The sequence below is a fragment of the Notolepis coatsorum genome (assembly GCF_963971535.1).
Source record: "Notolepis coatsorum genome assembly, chromosome: 3".
NCBI classification, from domain to species: Eukaryota; Metazoa; Chordata; class Actinopteri; order Aulopiformes; family Paralepididae; genus Notolepis; species Notolepis coatsorum.
The window spans coordinates 18561117-18579778 of record NC_140167.1 but is presented as its reverse complement, the minus strand read 5'-3'; the positions used below and the strand labels follow the sequence as shown (position 1 = coordinate 18579778).

The 18662-nt window shown below is 42.6% G+C and overlaps 1 protein-coding gene across 6 annotated transcripts in view; it reads left to right on the top strand.

The window, feature by feature from the left end:
- The window catches only part of larp1b (La ribonucleoprotein 1B), a 74916-nt gene that overhangs the window by 25073 nt on the left and 31181 nt on the right, over positions 1–18662 (top strand). For 4 of the 6 annotated variants that reach the window (XM_084310664.1, XM_084310667.1, XM_084310663.1 and 1 more), the window contains 4 exons: positions 924–1098; positions 6704–6885; positions 7296–7361; positions 15968–16315. In XM_084310664.1, coding sequence (XP_084166790.1) covers positions 924–1098; positions 6704–6885; positions 7296–7361; positions 15968–16315 — 771 coding nt within the window. The remainder of the gene's footprint in view (positions 1–923; positions 1099–6703; positions 6886–7295; positions 7362–15967; positions 16316–18662) is intronic. The other 2 variants (XM_084310666.1, XM_084310665.1) reach the window with 1 other exon arrangement.

Below are 18662 nucleotides of genomic sequence, written 5' to 3'. Positions count from 1 at the left end.
GATGCCTAGGTTTTAGAGAGTCCCTAATGCAATATCAAAATTGTGGAAATTGTGGCACAGTAGTTGTAGCAAAGTGTTGTGGCGTTGCATAGATGTCCAGGCCTACAAATCATATTCTACATACTTAACCTCTTAAGGAAACATCTTCGTTTGGTCCACACAGAAAATAATTTTAATGTGTTTTTCATGAAAATGAGATTTTTTATTTTTATTTTTTTAATCATCCCGTCCTAGAGGAAATCAAGTTTAGAGAATAGCAGTCAGGGCACGTCCTCAAGTAAAGAAATACATCGACTAATAGTCACGGGACCTTGTCGACTAATCGAGTAGTTGATCCAATCAATATGCAAATGCCATGAGCCATATGTGACTTGGAAGAAGGCAAAGCCTCCTCATTTCCTGTTTGTTTCATTCCACATGGAAAGATGTCCGATCTCTTTAGAAACGTTAGTACTCCGAGTCGGTATAGTCACTGATCTCCTCAGTAGAGTAGTGGTGGGGTCGTGGTGCACCTCAGTGGGTACCTGGCGCGCTGAGCTCGCCACTAACCCTCGACACAGACAGGAAGTGGGAGCAGAATGGCCGGATGTAAGAGGCATATGTTGGTGCCTGCTTAGAGCAAACACACCAGACGATGTGTTCTGCAGTCACCGTGAGTGAATCTCCCGGTGTATTCCCACTGCGAGTTGCACGCGTGTTCTGCTTTCATTCAGCTTTTAATCTGTTCCAGGGGTAACATTGCCAGGGTTTAGGGTGGGGGTTTGATTGCCTCTGGGGCCACCCGTGCTGAAAAACCTATGCAGTCACTCCATTGTAAAGCACTTTGATTAACCTTCTGTAGTGTGGTAGTGAAAGGGTTAATACTGGTACTAGAAAGGCGCGATATAAATGGAGTCCTTCCTTCCTTCCTTCCTTCCTTGTAGGCTCTGAAGGCCAGCACAGAGGTGGAGGTAGTGGATGAGAAGGTGCGCTGTAAGGTGGACCCCGAGCATTGGCACATCCCGACCCCCACCACCGACTTCTCCCAGCTCATCAACTGTCCCGAGTTCGTTCCTGGACAAGCCTTCACCATCTCTTCAGCCTCCGCCTCCACCGACGGTCAGTCATCAACACCGCTGACGTCAACCCAACAACTGAATTTATTTATATTTTGATTTAATTAATTTTTTACCTCTTTTAAACCTTTGTATTTAACTGTTATTGACTAGTGAGTAAGTAAGTAAGTAAGTAAGTAAGTAAGTGCATTTTTATTTCTAAAGCACATTTAAAACAACTCTAGTTGCACCAAAGTGCTGTACATATAAATGGCACTATAATAAAACATGGTAAAAAAGCAATAAAGATGCAACAAATATAACGGAAAGAAAGATCACACAAATGTATAAATAAGAAATGGAAAAATACACAACATAAAACAGGGTAGGTGTGAATCGGACTATCCAGGCAACAACAAAAAAGCCCAGTTTAAAAGCAAATGCTAAAAGGCCTGCTGGGTAAACTGGTAGGTTTTTAACCTGGATTTAAAGGCAGACCGGGAGAGAGTGCACCTTATGTTGGGGGGGGGGGGGGGCATTCCACAGCCTTTGGGCAGCAGCTGCAAAGGCTTGGTCGCTCTTGGTGACCTAGTGAAAATGGGAGATGAAATAATATTAAATATATGAAATGTTTTTGTATTCAAGTTGTTGTTTTTTGCGGGGTTATCGGGAGATTGGTGTATCTGGCGAGAGGTTTTATGGAACGCGTGGGAATTTACATTTTCGCCGCCAGTTTAGTGTCACTGTGTTTTCTTTGCTAGTATGGTCATACCATTTGTATTAAAAAGGTCTTAAAGTCTTACATTTTACTTGTAGAAACCTGCAAATACCCTGCACGATGCTGTGTAGGATCCTAGTAGACCGAACATCCCTCATGAGTGGGTGCCACAGTTGACGACAAGCCTGCTTGTACTCGCTCATTTCATTCATAACGGGGTGGGTCTCTATCAGACTGTGGGTGCAGACTGTGGGTGACTGTCATACAGCGCATCGCTAGTATGGGCGGAGCCCAGCCAAAAACAGCTTGGAATCTTGAAGGGTAGAAAATGCTGCTCTACAGAACTTGATTAGAAATACAAAACAATAATGTTTTTTTTTTTTTGAAAAAAAAAAAAAAAAAAACGTACAGATGTGTTCCATAGACTCACAGGAATTGTGTAAAATTGCCCAAATAGTGAAAGAAATAGTAAGATAGTTCCCCTTTAAATTTTTTTAAATGCAACATACCGGTACCCTCTCTCTGGCTGCTGTCCCCAATAGACGCTGCTGTCCCCAATAGACGATGATCGCTCTACCCAGTAGACGATGAATGAAAACCGGTTGCTTTTTCTTTTTTTCTTTACCTTGATTCACCTTGATTTTGAGACATCGATCTGTGACAGATTTGTTGGGGAAGAGATGTGTAATCCAGGTCCCTGGCTAACGTGACCACAATCTGAGCCAAATCAGATAATAAACGGTTACGGACAGACACAGACAGACAAACAGAGTGATTACAACACCCTCTCATGCTCTGTCTGTGTGTGTGTGTTTGGGTGTAATGAAACAACAACAGATGAAGTCATCAAAACGGAGAAAGAAAACTGTAAAGGAAAAACAATACAGGCCTGGTACATTACATGAACCAATGAACAGATTATTTTATTTAAAAAAAACATGTGTTTTTCTAGTGCCGTCACGCTGACACAAATTAAAAACAAAACAATAAATAAATACAAACACAAATAAGAGATATAGATAAAACAAACGCAAAGATAAATAAATGAGAAACAAGAGTTCAGGAGTGAGGGCGGGAGAGACTAGGGCTGGGCGATATGGAAAAAAATCATCGCGATAACGATATGATAATTTTATTTTATTTCTCGATATCGATAATTATCGAATTGTTATAAGTATAATTTTTTTTTTTTTTTTTTTTTTTTTTATAAACAACAGATGTATGTTTATTTTGCAGCAATTCTTTGTCATTGCCGCCATCTTTAGTGTTACATCCCCTCACACTCCAGTTCTCAGGCTGCAGCTGGTTTAAAAGCTAAAGTAAACCGGCTTCTCTGCTGGCTGTGGCTCCAGAGGAGTTGAACAGTTCTGGCTCTGCTAGTTTATTTTCGATCTTTTGGCGCTTTTTTGGTGGACAAACCACCGCACATGTGCACCGTGACTCGTGACTGGAGTCTAGTTCTGCTAGCACACATAGCCTACTGTGTACAGACGGTTTCAAAATGTATTTTAAATTAGAAAGCAAACAAAATAAATGGACAAGAGAAAAAGAAATCTGAATTTGGTCAGTATTGTCATTTGGACAAGCAAAGCCATTACTTTAAGTTGCAGGCAAGAAAGACAAGTCTGTCCACTGTCTCCGGTTTTAAAACTGCCCTGTTGCAGGTAAAAAAAAAAAATTAAAAAAAGAAAAAAAAAAAATATTCGATATCGATTATTAAAATATATCGCGATATTTATCGTTATCGTTATATCGCCCAGCCCTAGGAGAGACCCTCTACTGTGCACAAGTTACTAGTTTCCTTATGTTCCAGGCATTATGGATATAGTTGGATATTGCAAATATGTGGTTATCAAATAGCCATTTAATGACGTCTTGGGTTCTGGGGACCTGCCTCCATTTTTCGTGGATCGTCATAGAAGGGACAGTAAAGTAAGAAGTGGGTTTCACTCTCTAAAACATTTAGTGTAGTTGTCTTTCTTCATATTTGGCGGTGATAAAGACACCAAATGATAAAATCTTAGTTGATTATATTTTTCATACATCAACACATCAGCAGTGCATTCCAAACATTCCATGAAAGGCCTTTTCTCCTTTGACAACACAACGCATTCTGTTGCAATGTTGTGTGTTAACACAGTTGCTGACAGGAAAAATTTGCAATAAAAATGGTAATAAAAACAGGGGCCAAAGCTGTTCCCATAGCAACGGAATACTTCTGAATAGGTCTACAGAAGACACAAAAAGACATCTCCGTGAAGTCATAGGCCCCTTTCACAGCAGATGGGTGACCACAGATAACTAATAACCTTAATAATAATAAACGTTATTTGTATACAATGCATAAAGTGCAGACATAAAATAAGTATAAAACAAGCATAAAATAGATGGCAGCAAAAATAGACAAAGTCAAGATAAGGCATAGAACATTAAATGATAGTTCTTCATATTAGGATCTAACATCTTAACACATTGGGCGCCATAAATGTCGTACAACGTGTTTCAAGGTCATGCAAATTCTGCCAATCCACGGCGTACGATGTTATTGAGATCATATTTCATTTCTTCTATTCAGTCAAAGATAAAAAAAAAATTATTGATATTCTCATTTGGTTCATTACAATTTACTCAAAATAAAATTTTCATTCAATCAATCACCGCGCAGATTGATTGAATGAAAATGTTATTAACAGATTGCAGAATGGGTACAATACAGTACGGCACACAATTGTTAAAGGGGAACTCCAACATTTTGGGAAATTAGCTTATTTAACATCTTCCCTGGAGTTAGACAAGAAGATACATACCTTTTTTGTCTCTGTGCGTGCATTTTAGCTTTGGGAATAGACGCTCCGTTAGCATAGCTTAACTTCATCACTGGAAGTGAGGCAGGACAGTAGCCTTACAGTGCCTTACAGTGTATTGCAAGGTCTGACACAGGTCAACTCCTGAAAAGGGGGTCAATGTCAGACCTTGCAATCAAAAGTTAGGGGGCGCACTGAAATTATGGCAAGGGTTATTAGCCCCCTAACTTTTGATTGCAAAGTCTGACATTGACCCCCTTTTCAGGAGTTGACCTAGAGCCCACCAAGGTCATGCATATCAAGTTTGGTCAATGTCAGACCTTGCAATACACTGTAAGGCACTGTAAGGCTACTGTCCTGCCTCACTTCCAGTGATGAAGCTAAGCTATGCTAACGGAGCGTCTATTCCCAAAGCTAAAATGCACGCACAGAGACAAAAAAGGTATGTATCTTCTTGTCTAACTCCAGGGAAGATGTTAAATAAGCTAATTTCCCAAAATGTTGGAGTTCCCCTTTAAGGGGATGCAGACCAGAGAAAGACTTTCGTCTTGTTTACATCAGGGTCCCCCATTTTTAATTCATAATGAATTGTAAGTAAGGGTGCAACTTGCACCGTGCAATCCATTCTTTGTGGATCTAGCCCACAGTATTTCTGACACTGGGAATACATTCCCTGAGATTCATAGATGTCCCTATAATCAGATACCAAGAACATGCAAATGGACCATATTAAAAAAAAAAATCTGTAAATGTGTATTCTACATTCTTATAGAATGAATGAGATACAAAAAAAATATTATAAAAAAAAAATTGTAATTAATTTTGAGTTAATTTTCATAACGTGATAATTTGCTGTGTAATTAATTAATCTAATTAACGCGATAAACTGACAGCCCTAATTCTAGACGGTATTTTCGTATGAATCTATGAATGAAAAAGTATAACGTTCCTACATCCTGAACGATAGATAATCGATGTTGAATGGGCCATAGTAATGTCAATTTAGCAATACAATTAAAAAAGTTATAGCCCTGCAAAGAAGGTGAACATCTCCATAGGCTTAGAGTGGTGGCAGAGAGTGGTATGAGAGGGGCAAACAGCGTGGCAGTTAATGTGTTAAGGGGCCTCTTTGTTTACGGTTTGATTATCTCTGATACACATAAAATAGACATTTAGATGTTTGAGCTGCCATAGGTCTTTCTCATACTCCGCCTTTTCCCCTGTTCTAAGGTACAAGTTCACATGGATTGGCAGGAAATATATTCAATCAACACATTAATACTCCACTCCATTTAGATGTGCCAGTGCCAAGGCCCTGGTAGTGTGCATACTGGCTCACTGACACCTAAATGTAAATCTTTAATGTTATTATTTGCAGCTGTGTTTACGACGCGTCAAAATGTCTGCTGTGAAAAGGGTCGAGGCCTTTCACGGAATGTTTAGAATGTGCATTTGTCCTCCATTTTCGTAGAAACCATGGCTGCTATGTGCAGAACAATGGTTGCATATATGAGAAATGAAAATGTAATAAATGGTGCATTTATATAGCGCTTTTTTCTTAAGCTCTTTACAATTTTGTTCCTCACATTCACTCACACATTCACAGTGAATGAATGTTTTGAACTTTTATTTCCGTGTCATGTCCGACGACCCATCCCTTACGGGATTATAAGACACTAAAAACAATAATTGAATATAACATTTACTTCCCCAAGGTTTGTAAGCTACACCGTGCACACCATCAGAGGTCAAAATAAATACATCACATGTTCTTTTCGTATGTTTATCCCAAGATTTCTCTAAATATTCTGCAAGTGCAAATACCCTGTGATCAAAAATCCATTTGAGTCTTTCTGCATCACTCAACCACATTAACTCAAGATTTCTACACCTGTCAAATAACCTTTGACACAACTCATAATGGACAATAAAACATAAAATGAAACTCATTCTCAATATCAATATTACAGTAAATACAGATCCGCTCTTCTTCTGCGAATGAACAGGCAGCCATGTTGGAAGAAAGAGACCTAGTACACAAACATTCCATGCAAGGCCTCAATTTTAAGAAAAAGCCAAGCCTGTCATGTGTTTATGAACGTTTTTTGTTATCTGGTTTCTGAGCGTGTTGTGTTTTCCTGCGACAGGTCCTTCAGGTTCACCTCCTACGGAGCAGACCGAGTCCGGCGAGTCCACCGCCCCCTCCGGCTCCGACCCGGAGACCGACCCGACTAAAGACCCCTCCAAAGACCTCCGGGACGCCAAATCGGACCCTGATGCCTGGATCCAGGTGGAGAAGCGCCATCGCCAGCCTTCCGGCAAGACTAAGGTAACGGCGCCACACGGCGGTCGGGTTCTGTATACATTTGTCAGCGTTTTCACCATCTGTCATATCTTTCCCATTTAATTTCTTAACTTGACCTTTATGGCCGTCTTAATCTACCTGTTTTATTTTCCTCCTGTTTCTCTCTGTCTGTCTGTCTGTCTGTCTGTCTGTCTATCTCTCTCTCTCTCTCTCTCTCTCTCTCTCTCTCTCTCTCTCTCTCTCTCTCTCTCTCTCGCTCTCTGTGCATCTATCTATCTGTCTCTCTCTCTCTGTTTCTCTCTGTGCGTTTCTCTCTCTGTGTCTCTTTGTCTCTCTGTGCGTCTCTCTCTCTGTCTCTCTCTCTCTCTCTCTCTCTCTCTCTCTCTCTCTCTCTCTCTCTCTCTCTGTGTGTCTCTACCCTCTTGGGTCGGCAGCATGTCAGCGATGATGTGCCTGTTGTCACCATCTCTCTCCCAGTGCCCGACCACTCCCTCCCTGCAGTTGAGTACTCACTCCTCTCACTCCCCGCACCTCAGCATTCCTCTCTCTCTCTCTCTCTCTCTCTCTCTCTCTCTCTCTCTCTCTCTCCGAGTACTCTCACTAGTGCATTCCTCTCTTCTTTCTACCCCATCCTCTCACTCATCATTCCTTACCTAATCTTTTTTTATTGCACTTGACCTGAAATAACGCAAAGAAAAGCGGTAAAGGGGAGGTGTCAGTTAGGGGTTAAGTGTCTTGCTCAAGGACACTTCGACACATGCTGCCCGGGAGGAGCTGGAATCAAACGGGGAACCTTCTGATTACCAGACAATCTCCTGAGTCACTGTCGGGACAACAAATATTTGTAAACATGAACAACTCTTCTCCCAAATCCTAGAGCTAAAATTCTAATTTGTGATGTCAAGCTGCTTTTTAGACAGTGAATTGAGAAAGATGGTGTAGAAGACACTGAGAAGACACTTGAGTACATGTACATGTTCTGTTCCAGAACTGAGAACACTACTATAGAATAAAGCTCATTTCCAGAGGAGAAACTCAAACAAACATATTGTTCATCGTCTATGGACCAGCTCCAGATTTGATACCTGATGACATTACATGTTTGAGTCTTCTCTGGTTTTTGGCTTTTGGGGGAGAGGAGCTCATTATTATAAATACTGATTGAACTTTCCTAGGCCATGGAGATGACGTATTGAAATTCTGAATTTGGGTGGTGTTCTCCCCTTAAACCTTCTCGCAAGGAGAACTGTTGTGCAGCCAATCATGAACATAAACGGACAATTGCCACGGCAACTATAAACGATACTTAAAATACAAAATACATAACCGTGTTAAATGCATACATTCTGAAATAAATGTCAACTCAAGTGCAAATAATCTTTAATAAGAAATGTTATTGAACTTGCACTGTTTAGCGGGAGCCTCACGCACCAGACGCTGAAGCGTCGTTCTCGTGCGAACGGGAGCCTAGCTGTTCACACCAGAAGCTATTTCTCCATGCTGACCAATAAGGGATCCTCTGCTCCAGTCACATGTAGAGGCACTCTCCGAGAAAATAGACCAGATGGCGAAACTCGCTGAAGATTACGGTGTGGTCGGTCTATCCCGGCGTCAACGCGGGCTGTATTTGCAAAGTGTGGTGTGTGTGGAGGGCGGTCATTGATCAAGAGAACGTGTGTTCAGATTCAGACCTTTGAGCTCATGATGTTGGGTGTTAATTTTTATCAGCGTGATTCCAATTTTGAAATCGGGTGCCATGAGACAAACTGTCCCAGATTGTGAAATGAAAATCTGCTAACTTTTATCTTAGTTGGAAGCAGTTGATATATTCCATAGCCATGTTAGTATCTAAGGTTTATATTAGGGATTGGTCAAACTCACAAAATTGCTATTGCATAGTCGCTAGGAACTTTTCGGATACTAATAGAAAATCAAGCTTTTTATTTTTTTAATATATATATAATACTTAACACATTGACCGCCAGCAGCAGGGGGCGCTGATCCCCCTTCAGCGCCAGGTCTTTATTCAATGGATATAGTTTTAGAATGCCACACTTGCGAGTCCTAAAACTATATTTTATATTATAGCTATGGTTCTAATAACGCCGTCGACTGTCGGTGAGTTGCTTCTGGTCAACATGCAAAAAACAGATTGTTTTTTCATCCGTACATTTCCGTTTGATACCGTTTTGAATATGAGTATGGTTTGGGTGATTCTGAGTAATTCCAGGAAAAGACAAGAAAAAGGCATTTTAGTGTAATCCAGTCATCACGTTTTTTTTTTATTATTATCTTTTCCCCCCTCCTTTTTCCTCCGATTTTTCTCCCATCCCAATGTTAGTCGTTATGCCAATTCCCAATCCCCTTCCTGGTCGCTGCGCACTTACCCCCCACAGTCGGTCTGGGAGAGTGGAGGCTACCACGTGCTTCCTCCGACACATGTCCAGCCAATCAACCGCTTCTTTTCACCTGGCAGCGAGGATTCTCACCGAGAGGGCGTAGCGTGTGGAAGGATCACACTATCCCACTTAGATCCTATCCACGCTTAGCAGGCGCCCCGACCGAACTGTAGGAGTCGCTGTTTACAACGACCCGGACCCACCCCGCCAGCTTCTCCCACCCTCTAATACTGCCAATTGTATTAGTGTGAACGGCCAGCCAAGCTGGTGACAACCCCGGAGCTGTGAGCTGGATTCGAACAGGCGAATCCAGCCGCTCCGGGGTTGGTGACGAACGTAATCTCCGTTACGCCACCTGACCGCCCCCCAGTCATCACGTTGTAATTTTTCGGCTGATTATCTAATCATCCTGAAATCAACGCTAGATTATCATTATTATATCTCCTCGTGCATACATGAAATGGCCCTCGTAGCGGGCCCCCCCCCACCACAGCCAACGGTAGAAAGCACAACACGGTCCACACAGATAGCTTTGATCGCGGGAGAAAGAAATATCAGATCAACGCAAGATTTTATATAGTGTTCTTACCTTGTCTCTGATAAGGTAAATAAATAAAACTCTTGACTTGACTTGATGTAATGCAAAAAAAATAATCCAATTATCTGATCGCCATTCCAGTTATCCACAGCGATCCTGTCCCCGACATTACCGAGCGTTACACATGAAGGGGCGGGCGAGGTTAGTGTTCCATGCTGTTACGCACCCCAGTAAGGGGACGCAACACAAGGCCACAGACACGTTAGGTGAGGGTGCAGTGACACAAAACATGAAACAATTTGCAAAATAATAGTATTTATTTCACAAATGAACAAAAACACAGCAACACAGAGCAAGGAGGACTACCTAGTGGCACCAAATAAAATAGTAAAAGGAAATGAAAACCCACCCCCCTTTACAGGCGCTGAACGCCCAAAAGTACAGGTGGTGGTGCTCACTCTAAAGCTGGTGTCTTTAACATCAAGTCACCTACGTGATGCAAAATGTAGACCCCAGGGTATCTTCCTGTCCTCAATGTCCCTGTGTGCTAAACAAAAGATTAATACAAAGAAAAGCAATCACCATAGGCCATAGAACCAGAGCTTTTACCTCTGAAGAGCCACTGCTCTATATAACTAAGAACCAGAGCTTTTACCTCTGAAGAGCCACTGCTCTATACACCTAAGAACCAGAGCGTTTACCTCTGAAGAGCCACTGCTCTATATACTAACAACACACAGAATTATCACCAAAGACACAGAGAGACACCCACCACCACATTGAGCCAAAATAGCTAACTAACACTGCACAAAATGGGATATATAAATGGAGAGTGGAGCTTAATTGCAGATCAGCTTCAGCTGCCGTTGCACTGGGGTGAGTTGCTGATTGACCAGCTGGCTGCTGGTGCTGCAACTGGGAGACACCTGAGAATGGGATATGTTACACAGGAGGGAGACAAAAACAACAACCAAACATGCCTATATACACACACACAACAGATAACATACATAACCCCATATATATACACACATAAGGACACCGTCCGTAACACATGCCATTTAAAAAGTATTTAAACCCCGCCCCCACGGCTCAGATCGGCTCGGAAAACACACCAGACCATTTCCAATGGAGTGCAATAGCTCCGCAAGGCAGTAGAGGGCGGTGTTGACCGTCTGCCAGCTCAGACCTGAGCTGACCCCCCGCATTTCACTGTATACTTGTATGCCATGACAAATAAAACTCTTGACTTGACTTGACGGGTCTGCAGAGGCTGCAGCCATGAATTATGAATAGATATGGCGAATAAAAGAAATAACGATCCCAAAAACGAGTTAACCCGTTCTTGGCGCAGATTGTGTTAACACTTTCAGTGCCTTTGATTAATGTTGATTAATGTCCTTGGATGCCAGCATCCACTTCAATGATGGGGTTAAAAACGCATAATCTATGTTTTAAATTATGGCTATGTGTCTAATCTGCCCGTCGCTTATCAATGACTTGTTTGCAGTCAACATTGTCGAAACGGATTGTTTTTTAATCTGTTCATTTCCGTTTTATAGCATTTTCGAAAAGCTATCGTTTTCTCAAATGTCAGGAAAATAGAAAGATCTCAGTGAAAACAGCTCTGATTATCCTAAAACTGGTAACATAGACTCCTTACCGCGTTTATTGATTGATTATTGGCTGCTGTAAATATATATTCCAGGCTGCTTTCCGTCTTGCAATCACTTCCCTCTTCATCAGACGGCTCGCCAGCATAGTGGAGCGAGTAGGCTCCCCCCCCACCCATCGACCTGTGTAATCGAATGGGCTGCAGTTACACAGGGATAGACGATAGGGGGCGGTATTTTCCCATCGGAGCTCATAGAGGGGCTGCTGTACCAACGGGAGACTCGGTTGATGAAATATGAATTCAGATTGTAAATTAAAAATTAAAAACGACAATTAGCATCGTCGGCTCTCAACGGGGGGCATGAAATAACGATATATAGCGTGGCCGGCACTGAAAGTGTTAATGGCGAACATGAGATAATCCAACAAGCGAGCTCGTTGGCTGCTGTCATTGCTAACAGCTAAAGTTGGGAACAAAAGCATTCATTCTGAATGTTACATGACTGATGCTTGAAATGTGTGAGCTTAGTGAATAGTGAAACAACATGGCACATCTCCAGTCTCTCTTTCCTTACTGTTCTCCCAGCTGTTAACAGACTGTTATGCTACCTGGATAGCTGTAGCCAGCATGCCGTTCAGTGGTGTAACAGTTAATAGGGTCCCCTCTCAATACACTACACAGTGTAGTTGCAGGTAAAATGAGGGAAAATATATATTTTTTTACCAAATTATATTCACACAAAACAATTTTTTATAATTGAGCGGCTATTCGAAAATCGATGCGCGTCCCTAGTTTGTATGTTGGTCTTATTCAGTGTTCCCCACATGATGTAAAGTATTGGTGGGGTTGGTGAAGCGCTGCGATAGGCTAAGACTGTGCGCTTGGTAAAAGTCTGGGACAGGCTGAGACAGGTGAGACACCTGGGCGTCATATAACAGAAAGAAGTGACGAGATGAATTGTGTTAAAGGTCCCATGCATTATAAATAGCCTTTTCCAGTGTTTAGCATTGTTTCCTAGCAATTGGGGATTATATCAATGTTGTGGTCTGTGTGTCGGTAATTATCATATTGACTAGTCTAGTCTCATGTTCACGAGATCTTCCCTCACTCAACTAAGCCATTCTGATTTGACTGGTTTGCTGATGTGAATATAGCACTGATTTGCAGTAACGGCCCCTCTATGGTTGTAGCGCATAGTGTAACCCGACACTTCCTCAAACGGGTTTTGACAGAGGCAGAGAGCGAGCGAGCGAGAGAGATAGAGAGGGAGAGAGAGAGAGGGACCGGCGGGAGCGTGTGCAGAAGTGTGTGTGTGTGTAAAAATTAGGGCTGTCTTAAATGCTTCGAAGCTTCGAACGTTCGATTCGATGGCACAAGCTTCGAACATTAAAAAAAAAATCGAAGTTTAAAAAAAAAATCAAAAAAAAAATCAAATGTTTTTCAATTTTTTTTTTTTTTACTTCGATGTGTGTGTGTGTGTGTGAACTACCCATCCCAGTTAGGACAGCCGAATCCCGTCCAATCTTTCGCCGTCGACTAAAGACTCACTTCTTCAACCATTATCTGAAATGATGATAAAAAAAAAAAAAAAAAAAATCTAACCGTGACTAACCTTACTGTCATGCACTTTGATGAACATTGTTACTCAGCTGATAGAGTTGTACCCTTCTTGCTGTCTTGTCGTACAGAACTTGTAAGTCGCTTTGGATAAAAGCGTCAGCTAAATGTAAGTGTGTGTGTGTGTGTGTGTGTGTGTGTGTGCGCGCACCTTGTAGAATTCCACACATAAGAAAGAAAGATACTGGGATGAATAAACAAAATAGGAAATGCAATGCAATGCAATACATAAATAAATATGAATCTCCATATGAAATATAACATTTAGATAAGGTGCTACTGAGATGTTTTGGTGAGTTCTTTGTTTTTTTGTGGAAGTTGCCCTTCTTAAAAATGCATGAACATTCACTGATAATTGGTCTGTAGTGGAGTCTACAAGGTCTACATTGCCGGACCATGTAGAATCCGGACCTTGTAGACTGACATAATTCTGTGCATAGTTTAGTCTACACAGGCCATATTTCATCAAAATCTTACTTCATTCATCTTAAACATTCTTGATTTGGGGGATTGGTAGTTCCCATGAAATCTGAAGTTGTTCAAACGACAACAGCGATCCACCTTGAATTAAATCACACAGCCGAGTGAAACCTTGTTGGATGCGTCAGTCACGAAAGGGGCTACTTAATTAATTAATCCAACCCACTTTATTTATAGAGCACATTTAAAAACAACAACGTTTACGAAAGTGCTGTACAAGTCCCACAACATAAGATACTTTTTTTTTTTTTTTTTTCTCTCTCGAAGCTTCGAATTAAAATCGAAGCTCGGCCCCGAAGCTTCGATTGCCAAAAAAAGCTTCGAAGGTCAGCCCTCGTAAAAATGTGTGTGCGCCATCTCTCCCTCGTCGGAGCATTTACACACAAACTTGACTGCGTGTGTGTCGGGGACGCATCTCTTCTCTCGCGCTTGCTTGTTCTCTCTCAAAACCGTACAGATGTCTTCCATAGACTCACAGGAATTGTGTAAAGTTGCCCAAATAGTGCAAGGAATAGCAATGCATGTCCCCTTTAACTTTTTTGGCAAGTGGCTTAGTCTATGCATGGGAATCCTATGTAGTCAGGTCCATAAATATTTCGACATTAACCCTTTATCTGCCAGGGATTATTCTGATCATATACCCCTATCTGCCACTGTTGAAAGTCTATGGAGATGTTCCCCTTCTTTGCAGGGCTATAACTTTTTAAATTGTATTGCTAAATTGACATTACTATGGCCCATTCAACGTCAAGTATCTATCGTTTAGGATGTAGCAACGTTCTACTTTTTCATTCACATATTCATACTAAAATATGGTCTAAAGTATAAATATGTTTTTATCGTTTTCTGCAGCATTCTGCAGAACGTGATTTATAGCCAAAAATGCATTATATTGATGATCAAATACAGTTTGATAGCGATCGGCGCCAGATAAAAAATTTCAAATGTACGTGCTTCTATAAGTTACTACTCATCTGATGTTGACCGGATGTGGGGGGGGGTCGTTTATAATTCCGTGGCCAACGTTAGATGATTCATGTAGTGTGGGTGATATGATCATCAGAGCAGTTTGTATCGAACACGGTAATAATAAACGCTGAAACTTACCCCAGTCTCCTCGGGCCGTTGGGCGATCAGCTTGGAGTAGAAAGTTTCCTATTATGGGATGTTGATCTAGATTAACCATTTCCAGGTTGTATAATACTATATACGTCCAAATAACGTTGTTTATTGAGTTAGGGCGAGCGATTGATTATCCAGTGTGTCGAGATGGAGCCCCGGGAGCTATAGCGAGTGGCCGGACCGAATTTGGATGAGCACCACTTTCTGTTTCCGGTTTGCTGTTTGGGCGATCCGCCGATCGGCCACCAGATGGCGCTCTTGAACCGTTGGAGAGTTGAGAGGAGATCAACAGGTGATCTCAAGTCTCCGTGGGTGAAATATGATTGCCATCACAGATATTTGAAATATTGATCTCAATGACGTGTTACGGCGTCATTGGCAGATTACGCATGGCGGAGAATGACGTGTTAACTCGTCCTTGGCGATTAAAGGGTTAACACCATTTTTATAATTTTGGCTCTGTACACCACCACAATGGATTTGAAATTAAACAAATGTTCACCTGATTTCTATGTAAATACCCTCAAATGAAAGATGAAAGTCTGCACTTAAAAGCACATCTTGATTGATTCATTTCAAGTCCATTGTGGTGGTGTACAGAAACGTTGTGGTGGTGTACAGAAACGTTGTGGTGGTGTACAGAAACGTTGTGGTGGTGTACAGAAACGTTGTGGTGGTGTACAGAGACATTGTGGTGGAGTACAGAGACATTGTGGTGGTGTACAGAGACATTGTGGTGGTGTACAGAGACATTGTGGTGGAGTACAGAGACATTGTGATGGTGTACAGAGACATTGTGATGGTGTACAGAGACATTGTGGTGGTGTACAGAGACATTGTGAGGTCTAACAAAATCAATTGTTTCCTGTTGGTTGTCGGTTAAGGCCATGGGTAGGTAGGGAATTTATTTTATAAAATGTATTGAATTTTTTCCCACGCCGACTATGGATAGGGACTTTCTTTATTTAATTAAAATGTTCACGACAACATGGGTGCATGTACTCTGCCAGCATGTTTAATATCCATAATACTAAAGGTTTGACTAAGATTTTTATGAAACTTTATTGTAATTTTTTTTTTTTTTTTTTACTTAAAGCAGGGTCGGTCGGCAACCGGAACCAAACCATTTATTTTGATAAGCCTGATGGTGTACAGAGACATTGATGGTATACAGACACAATTGTGTCGATGTCTAATATTTATGGACTTGACTGTATATACTATTAAACCTCGTATTCTCTCCTCATAGGCCAGTTGTGTATTCTCTCGTACGGGGATAATCTCCTTGCTTGTTGCCGTTATAATAACAGCTGTGTATTCTCCTCTACTGTCCAGGAGCGTGGCGAGGCTCCCCAGTCCGCCCCCAAGCCCGAGCCCGACCAGGAGGAGCTGGACTTCATGTTCGACGAGGAGATGGAGCAGATGGCGCCCCGGAAGAACAAATTCACAGACTGGTCCGACGACGACGACTCGGACTACGAGCTGGACGACAACGACGTCAACAAGATCCTCATCGTCACCCAGACCCCGCCGCACCTCCGCAAGCACCCCGGCGGTGACCGGACGGGCAACCACGAGTCCCGCGCCAAGCTCACCACCGACCTGGCCAAGGCCATCAACGACGGGCTGTTCTACTACGAGCAGGACCTCTGGACCGGAGAGGAGCAGGCGGAGTGCACCAAGGTAAGTCGGGAGCTGGAGGATTGTTTGTTTACCGTCTGTCAAGGATCCTAGATTCACTAGATTGGGGCGGCACAGTGGTCAGCACCGCTGCCTCACGGCACGAGGGTTCTGGGTTCGAACCCCGGCGGGAGGCCTTTCTGTGTGGAGTTTGCATGTTCTCCCCGTGTTTGCGTGAGTTTCCTCCGGGGACTCAGGTTTCCTCCCACACCAGGAGACATGCATGTTAGGCAGGGACTCTGGTTTCCTCCCACACCAGAAGACATGCATGTTAGGCAGGGACTCTGGTTTCCTCCCACACTAAAAGACATGCATGTTAGGCAGGGACTCTGGTTTCCTCCCACACCAGAAGACATGCATGTTAGGCAGGGACTCTGGTTTCCTCCCACACCAGAAGACATGCATGTTAGGCAGGGACTCTGGTTTCCTCCCACACTAAAAGACATGCATGTTAGGCAGGGACTCTGGTTTCCTCCCACACCATAAAGACATGCATGTTAGGCAGGGACTCTGGTTTCCTCCCACACCAGAAGACATGCATGTTAGGCAGGGACTCTGGTTTCCTCCCACACCAGAAGACATGCATGTTAGGCAGGGACTCTGGTTTCCTCCCACACCATAAAGACATGCATGTTAGGCAGGGACTCTGGTTTCCTCCCACACCAGAAGACATGCATGTTACGCAGGGACTCTGGTTTCCTCCCACACCATAAATACATGCATGTTAGGCAGGGACTCTGGTTTCCTCCCACACCAGAAGACATGCATGTTAGGCAGGGACTCTGGTTTCCTCCCACACCAGAAGACATGCATGTTAGGCAGGGACTCTGGTTTCCTCCCACACCAAAAGACATGCATGTTAGGCAGGGACTCTGGTTTCCTCCCACACCAGAAGACATGCATGTTAGGCAGGGACTCTGGTTTCCTCCCACACCAGAAGACATGCATGTTAGGCAGGGACTCTGGTTTCCTCCCACACCATAAAGACATGCATGTTAGGCAGGGACTCTGGTTTCCTCCCACACCAGAAGACATGCATGTTAGGCAGGGACTACGGATGAAAACTAGCTCATTAGCTAACTCTGGCACATTTACATTGATGTGGAAACTGAAAGTGTTGATTGATGTGCATTGTCCCTGAGTGATAAATAAACTTAAAACTAGGGATGTCCGATATTATCGGCCGATATCGGCATTACAATGTGATATCGGAAAATATCTGTATCGTTTTTTTTTTATTTCTATAACCTTTATTTACCCAGGCAAGCAAGTAAGAACAAATTCTGATTTTATTTATTGTCAAAAGTATGCATAATGTGTAATAAATAGTGTTAATTCCACAACAAGATATATGTAATGTTAATTACCTGAAATTATTCCGTTTTTGGGGGGGGGGGGTGGGGGGGGGACCCTGCATATATCGGTTGATATCGGTATCGGAAATTAAGAGTTGGACAATATCGGTATCGGTAAAAAAGCCAATATCGAGCATCCCTACTTAAAACCTAAGATTGCTAGCTCATGTCTAGTAGCAATCACACCAGGCTCGTGCCAACTCATTCCTGTTCGACCTGTTGCCATCGGGCAGGCGTTACATGTCGGTGCATCAGAGCCAGAACAAACAGGCTGAGTCGGAGACGGTTTCTTCCCCAGAGCCATCACCACCTGGCTTGAACTCCAATATGCACCAATAACTCACCCCTTCCCCCCTCCTCCCACACTGTGCAACATCCTACCGCCCAAGTGCAATATACACAGTGCAATACACCAACCCACTACCGTCTGACAGTGATTGTTATTTTGTATATTGTACAGTATTGTAACATTGTTTTATTGTATAGTATTTTATGTTTCTCTTTATTACTTTTTTTATATTTTCTTCCACTGTATGCAAATATAATGACAATAAAGTACAATCTAATCTAATCTGTTAGCTAAAGTTTGAGTGTCGTCATAGTGACCAGCGAAGTCATCCTGGGTTCCTCCTGAAAACATGAATGACAAAAAACTAGAGTAGAGAGAGGAGAAGCAGAAGTTGGCCACGTAGGACTAAAAGTAATTTGCGTTTTGCTATTTGCATGCGGCATGGGTGTTCCTGTCGTGCTGTAACGTTATAATGCAGCCATTCAGATAAAGGGCAGCAGTCGGCAGGCCAAACATCCTCACGTGTCACATTTATTGCACAGGGACTTTGGCTGCTCCAAAGAGTGAGTCGTCCCACTTCTTCAACTCCCCTGAGTCAGACACTCGAGTCTTATTTCGTAGGCATCTTCAATCTTCTTAATTAGACCAGATGGGGCTCATTTATCCTCTGAAGGTTTGCAGTTACTAAGAGGTTACATAAAGGAGT